The 6,609-nt window shown below is 36.5% G+C and overlaps 2 protein-coding genes across 5 annotated transcripts in view; both read left to right on the top strand.

Moving 5' to 3' along the window:
• Positions 1–3,436: 3,436 nt before the first annotated feature.
• On the top strand, positions 3,437–5,715 carry LOC21392472 (myosin heavy chain, non-muscle). Of its 4 annotated transcripts, none has more exons than XM_024166541.1 (6): positions 3,437–3,844; positions 4,022–4,170; positions 4,457–4,654; positions 4,811–4,892; positions 4,978–5,042; positions 5,157–5,715. In XM_024166541.1, the coding sequence occupies exons 1-6, from the start codon at positions 3,574–3,576 to the stop codon at positions 5,460–5,462; spliced, it is 1,071 nt and encodes a 356-aa protein (XP_024022309.1). In that variant the 5' UTR covers positions 3,437–3,573; the 3' UTR covers positions 5,463–5,715. The 4 variants fall into 4 exon arrangements, with proteins under 4 accessions (XP_024022309.1, XP_024022311.1, XP_010097821.1 ...); XM_024166543.1 differs by having other exon boundaries at positions 3,438–3,844; positions 4,048–4,170; XM_010099519.2 differs by having other exon boundaries at positions 3,439–3,844; positions 4,048–4,170; positions 4,466–4,654.
• Positions 5,716–6,144: 429 nt separating this feature from the next.
• Positions 6,145–6,609, top strand: part of LOC21392471 (serpin-ZX) — an 857-nt gene continuing 392 nt past the window's right edge. The window contains exon 1 of the mRNA XM_010099518.1: positions 6,145–6,549. Coding sequence (XP_010097820.1) covers positions 6,145–6,549 — 405 coding nt within the window. The remainder of the gene's footprint in view (positions 6,550–6,609) is intronic.

Here is a 6,609-nt window from a genome sequence, read left to right as displayed (position 1 = left end):
GATTCCTACTTACTTGATTTACAGAGCTGGAATCCATTCTTCGCCAAACAGCCTATTCTCTTACTTGCTTACTTCTGAAAATGAACACCCATTGAGAGTGTGAAATTATCTGTCATTTGCTATTTTATTTTAGCAACTTATGAAGGAAATCTAACCCTTTACTTAATTTACTTGATTTTATGAAGGAAATCTAACCCTTTACAATACTTAATTTACTTGATTTTATTGAAGGAAATCTAACCCTTACAATACTTAATTTACTTGATTTTATTGAAGGATAATTTACTATAAGGATCAATTTATTAAATCCTCAAAATCTTATTTTCCTTAATTGTCATTACAAATTTGTGCTAAATTGATAATTCATTAATTATCTTATCCTTATAATAAGTCTAATAATTTAGTTAACTAATTTTGGTAATTAATTAACCCTTTTATTCATATACTAAGTATACATAAGTTAGTTAATTAATCTTAGTAATTAATTAACTTCCTTAACCATATTCTAAGTTTTAGATAATTTAATTAATTAGTTTTAATAAATCATTCATAATACACTTTTAATAAACTGTACTTTACCTCACTTGACGGGCTCGTAATAGTGTTAAGGTCCATATTTACCGTTGTAAAATTAAGGGTCTAGCGTATCGTTTCTTTACGATTTTCGCTTACATGCTTATTTGAAAACCGTTAAGTTTTATTGAAAAACTATATATGACGTTTAACATAAACATAAACCTAATTCATGAATCTCATAATTTACGTATTTCGTGAAAATCATACGCTTTATATGACTATCTTAATTAAACTGTAAGCAAGGTTTGTACTTGCCTGGATTCCGAGCTAAGCGGTTCTGATAGTATCTCGCTTGTCGTGTCCTCCTGCGTATTCCTCAAAACTAATTTTGGGAAAAGCTGCAAGTACTATGAATGATCCTTGAGGAACATCGTAGCTTTAAACACTCGATTCTGATCTTCACATGTTTAGTCTGAACCACCTCGATCCGCGTGCAATCAGTACTAGACCATTCTTATTAGAATTGAATTTGGTTGAACGGACGTCACCATTTCGTTCAGCACGTCGAAACGAGTCGGGATATGGTCTCGGATCATCAAACGGATGTCGATAGCCTGAGAAATGACACTTCGCCGGAATATGGCGGCGGCGGCGGCTCCCGGAGAGTTTTATCGCGGTGGACTTGGGTCCTACCCCCCATAACTTGACCCTTCTGAGTCCATTGGTGCGGTCAATTTCACACCATTCGGCCTGTAACAGTACCTATCGGGACCGGCAACGTCGGTAAAATCCGACGACTCAAATCTCACAATTCCGGTCATCAATTCTTAAAATTGGATGAGGGGTTTTCTTACCCGTTTCCTTCTGAGTGTTGTGACACCAAATTCACTACGATCCAACGGTTAGATCGTCGGAACCACCTCTTCCCTCCACGGACGACGGTAGTGGCTCCGTTTTCCGGCCAAACTGCGACGGCGATGGTGGCTGCTGGTCGGGATCTACTGGACGTCGGCTTCTGAGTTGATTGGTGGGGGCGGTGACATCCACGACGGCCTAGAGAGAGAAAAACGACGGCGGCAGCGGCGGTGATTCTGGAGATATCACGACGGGAAGAAATGGGAATTTCGGAACTTCCGCCGGCGATTGCGGCTGATTCCGGCGGGGTTGGAGGTCGTGCCGCATGTCGTTGAACTCAGCTCGTCGAGATCTTTCTATTGACACCGGCGGTGTCAAAAATGGAGGTCGGAATCTTAACTTGAGTATTTGGCCATTGATGGTTTGTGTGAGAGAGAACGTGAGAGGAGAGAGAGAATGAGCGAGAATAAGAGAAAGAAAGTGCAAGAACCCTAAAAATTTCACTATATAAAGTATCTGATTAAGGCAAGATTACGTGCCTGATCTTATCCTCAATTATTTCCTCTAAACAGATTAAATTTATACAGATTAGAGGTAATTAGTTTAGCTCACGTAAGTTAATCTACTACTTACAGTCCAATATCAATTTCTGAATAATTCAATATTGTTTTATATTCTTACTCGCGTAATATTTCAAACTGTTTCAAGTCTTGAAATTAATTTTAGACTGAACAAATTCTAAATTTTAATTTTCTGTATTCTATCCCAAGAATGACGTTTCTGACAGTGTCAACTCCCGAGCTCATATTGTATCCATCTACTATAGGTATTTATCTTGTGACTTTAACCTAACTGTCTAGCAATTAAGGATTTTTTTCTTCTTTTAAAATGCCAGTGCGTTTTTTTTTATACGCCGCTAACATCGTGCTGTGCTTAGAGATTCTTGAAATTAAGATTCTCAAACTATACTTGTACTGAAAATTATTCCGCCAAAAATTACGGTGAGAATTTATCGATCGAATTTACTTGATCGAAACATGAACTTAACATGAAATTTGCTATAGAATTTAGGAATACATATATTAATTCCATAAATCCTCCATTCACAATATAACATAATATTTTCTAAGAAAATCCTTGGCTTAAAAATACATGAATTGTATTATTTAAGGTCTGGAATTTTCTCAGTCATTACAATCTTAAACTATTAGATTAACTTAATTACATTCATATTAAGATAAGAAATATATAATAATTTAAGATTAATTTCACAAATTGTCTCTGAGATTTATCTTCAATCACATTTTAGTTTTTGACTTTTAAAACGTCTAATAGTTCGTACTTGAGGTTTTACTATGCTTCAATTTCGGTCTTTTTCATTAGGTAGGTGTTAAATATTTGACAGAATATATGAAAATTAAGAATCAAAATTAGAAATATTTAAGGCTTAAGTCTCATTCGTTTCGCAGATTTGAGTTTTTAATTCGAGTTGAGATGTAATATTTTCTGAGAGCTTTTAACTGTAACAGAGAAAGTTAGATTTAACATATTCTGAGAACTTTTAACTGTAAAAACATAAAATTGAAAAATTAAATTGATGAAATGAACAAGACTTTAGTAACTAAAACAATACAAAAAATAAAAGTTAATTTTCACAAATGACTCCTAAATTTTCGTTGTTTCTAATTTTGATCTCTAATTTATACGTATTCTTTTAACTATTTAACACATAGTTAATGAAAAGACCGAATTTATACAGATTCTTTTAACTGAGGTCTGGTCGGCGTTCGTTCGGTCGTGGTCGGTCGCGAGAGAGAATAAAAAATGGGAAGTTCTTTGGGTGGGTCGGTTGGCGAGAGAGAAGAAAAAATGGGAGTGACGGTCGTGATCTGGTCGGTCGGCGAGAAAGAAGAAAAAGTGAGAGTGTTTTTTGCGGTCGGTTAGTCTTGTTCAGTTCCGAGAGAGGGAGAGAAGTTTTTTTGAAATGATCTTTGTATATACACATAAATAAAAATGGGGTCCATTTTTTGACACGTAAAATACATGTTTAAGTTTTTTTATTATAAAAAAATAATGTAGATCCCCAATTCCTGTTTTCTTCTCGTCTCTTTTGTCAAATTTTCTCTCCTGGTTACGGGTTCAGTTTGTTCTCAGTTCTCACGACATCAGAGAGAGAGAGAGAGAGATGGCGGGATTACTAGCATGGGCGGCGGACGTCGTCGGCGGTGGCGGGCAAGGCAACTTAGAAGGAGATTCGAATCCGATCCCGGTCGTGTTCACTCCGGATCAGCAGAATTACGTCCGCGAATTGGATCAGAAAGCAGCTTCTCTGAGCCGTTCGATCCAAGATCTACGGCTGAGACTGCCTCCACAGGACATCTCCCAACGCCTTCCTCACCTCCACGCTCACTCCCTCGCTTCCAACGCCGCCCTCGCTCTCCAATTGAACGCTCACTCCGCCACTCGCGAACAGGTTAGCTTCTTCCAAATGTTCCTTCTTCGAATTTCTAGGGATTTATTCAATTTAATTAATTTTTTTTCATGAAATGACCAGTATTAACCGTTTTATGCATCATATTAGTCCGTATTTCGGTGTTTCTGGTGCGTGATTTTGTGATTATTTCAAAGGTTAATCCTCTCAATCTAATAGGTCAATTATATGAATATATATACCAGGCCCAACTAAGAGAGGTGACTCTGCAAGAAGAAAATCCTGCTTATGAAAAGGCTATATCAAGTTGTGAGAGTAAGATACAGGAGAAGATACAGGAAGCTGATTTACTTAGGAGGAAATTAGAGGTGAGCACAAAAGTTCTTTTTTTTTTTTCTCTCCATATTACATGCAATTCGGAAATTTGAATGCCATTCTAGAAAAAAGATTAACCATGTGTCTTTGTACGTATTAATTTTAACTATATAAGCTGGCGTCTGTTAATTCATCGACATAAAGAAGTTTCTGAACTTTCCATACCCCAGCCCTGTTTTGCTGAAAGTTTAGAGGGTGATGTAGTGGAAAATTTGAGATCCATATGATGGGTTTCAAGTGGTTGATGGAGCCATTTTGAAGTTCTTTTGGTTTATTGAGTCTTGTCAGGAGATGGAGGAGGCTGAAAAGAATTTGAGAGTGGAGCTGGAAAATGCAGAAACTGCATCGGATTCCAGTCAATCTGGCAGCACGGAGGAATCAGCTGGTGAATCCACAAAAGCATTTGAAACTGGACAAGATACAGGCGACCCGAACTTCGCAAAACTAGATGAGTTAGAGAAGAAGAAGAAGGAATTGGTTTGCTTCTTTTCTTTCAATCTTGCAGTTCTTCTCTCTCTCTCTCTCTTTTCTTTTCTTTTCTTTTTTTTTTTTTTTTCCTTTTTTCTATATATCATTATTAACTCCTTGTTCCAGTATTTTCTTATCTTCAACTAACTATTTTCTTCCTCTTAGAGTTCAATGGAAGCAATAGTTCATAATTTAGAGAAAAAATGGTCCCAAGTTCAAGAAAACGCTCTCAAGCAGCCCTCCCCAGGTATTTTTATAAATCGTTGTACTTTATGCTACCACTGTTTAGACTGGAAATCTTCCAGAGTTGTGAAACACTTTCCATTTTGCAGCACAAAGGGAGAAGATATTGGATAAACAGCTTCACAGCCTCATTGAGCAACTAGCTGTAAAACAGGTTAGTTTGTGGAGACTTTCCAACACTATTTGAAGATCTATAGTTGGAATCAACTTTGATGTATCCATTGCTAAATCTAGGAGCGATTTTCTTCCTTCTTCATTTTATTTGCAGGCGCAAGCAGAAGGCCTGGTCAATGAAATTCATATAAAAGAGATGGAATTAGAGAGATTAAAAGGGTTGTGGAGGAGGCTTGAAAGCACCAATGCAGAGGCAAATACAGCTAGAAATCGGTTTGCACGAAGCACATTTGACAAGGGGTCTGCTGCTTCTGATTACATTGTTGAACCTCATCAGAAGGCTCCTTATTCCAGTGGTGGCCGAAGTGAGAGTCAGCAAAGGCTTGTGTTGCTTAGATCAGCCTTTGTACTCTACATATTAGTTTTGCACATCTTGGTCTTCGTCAAGATTTCATTTTGAAAAGCATATAGATAATACTCTAGAAATATGAGAACATACTGAAACCGATGCAATACCTTGTTTTTACAGTCTTGATTGTACCCAAACTAAAGAGGGGGGGATTTAAAGAGAAACAAGAAAAAAATATAAGGTTTTTGCTTGTATGGATAATTGTTGTGTATATTTGAATGAAATGAATATACATTGCCCTATACTTCAAGTTCATTCCTGTTAAAGGTTGAGCTTCATTGTCGTTGCCGAATTCTACATGTTGTCCGAATCAAAGTGGTTTAACATTGGAAAACACAGAAACGGCATATTTGAACTTTATTCTAAGTTTTGTTAACCGCGGCAATTTCTTAAAGGAATGATTTAAGATAGCAAATTAAACTAACTACAAAATAATTGCAGAGCAACTTGTCTCTTTTCCACTTTGATTTAGATTAGAATTAATGAAATGCAGAAATTTTTATTAGGCCTGCAAGAGTCTCCTCTCATCGATTCATCCCATGTAAGCGAGTGTGCGAAATAGAAGCAAATCACAGTTGTGTTACAGCTCAGAAAGGAAAAGACAAGGCATGTATGGACGGGTCCTTGTAAACTCCTTTCTCCTATATGTAAGCAAGACAATCAAATTCACAAGTATTTATTTGCAAAATAAAAAAAAATGAAAAAAAAAACCCAAGAAGCTTTTCTAGTGACAATGGAGACTTCAACACCCAAAGTTTTCAACACCCACTTCTGTTTGCACTTGGCGAACCAAATTTTAGAAAAGGAAGCAGGAAAAGGCTCTAAATTTGTTGCGTCTCCTTTGTCATTACATGTTATATTAAGCCTAATAACTGCAGGGTCAAAAGGGCATACCTTGGAACAACCTTTATTGTTTTTGAGATCAACTAGTGTCAATGATCTAAATCTTTTGTCTTCACAAATTATCAGTTTGACATCTCCAGATGATGCAACTCAAGAGAACCTCACTCGGGGTCCCCTTTTATCCTTTGTCAATGGTGCTTGGCTAGATCAGAGGTTCAGTCTGAAGCCATCTTTTGAAGAGATTATCAAATATTCTTCTAAAGCTGAGATTAAGAATGTTGACTTTCTTAAAAAGGTACCATCTCTTCCTAGAATATATATATATATATATATATATATATATATATATATATGT

This window comes from Morus notabilis, unplaced genomic scaffold, assembly GCF_000414095.1.
Source record: "Morus notabilis unplaced genomic scaffold, ASM41409v2 Scaffold1108, whole genome shotgun sequence".
In the NCBI taxonomy this organism is placed as follows: Eukaryota; Viridiplantae; Streptophyta; class Magnoliopsida; order Rosales; family Moraceae; genus Morus; species Morus notabilis.
The sequence above is the reverse complement of the archived record's forward strand: the minus strand, read 5'-3'. Positions and strand labels throughout refer to the sequence as shown.

Excerpts from the sequence above, each read along its gene's own strand:
- LOC21392472 (XM_024166541.1), top strand. The coding sequence starts at position 3,574 with ATGGGCGGCGGACGTCGTCGGCGGTGGCGGGCAAGGCAACTTAGAAGG. Across the intron at positions 4,655-4,810 it reads AGAAGAAGAAGAAGGAATTG|AGTTCAATGGAAGCAATAGT; the intron begins GTTTGCTTCTTT and ends TCTTCCTCTTAG. Across the intron at positions 5,043-5,156 it reads AGCAACTAGCTGTAAAACAG|GCGCAAGCAGAAGGCCTGGT; the intron begins GTTAGTTTGTGG and ends TTTTATTTGCAG.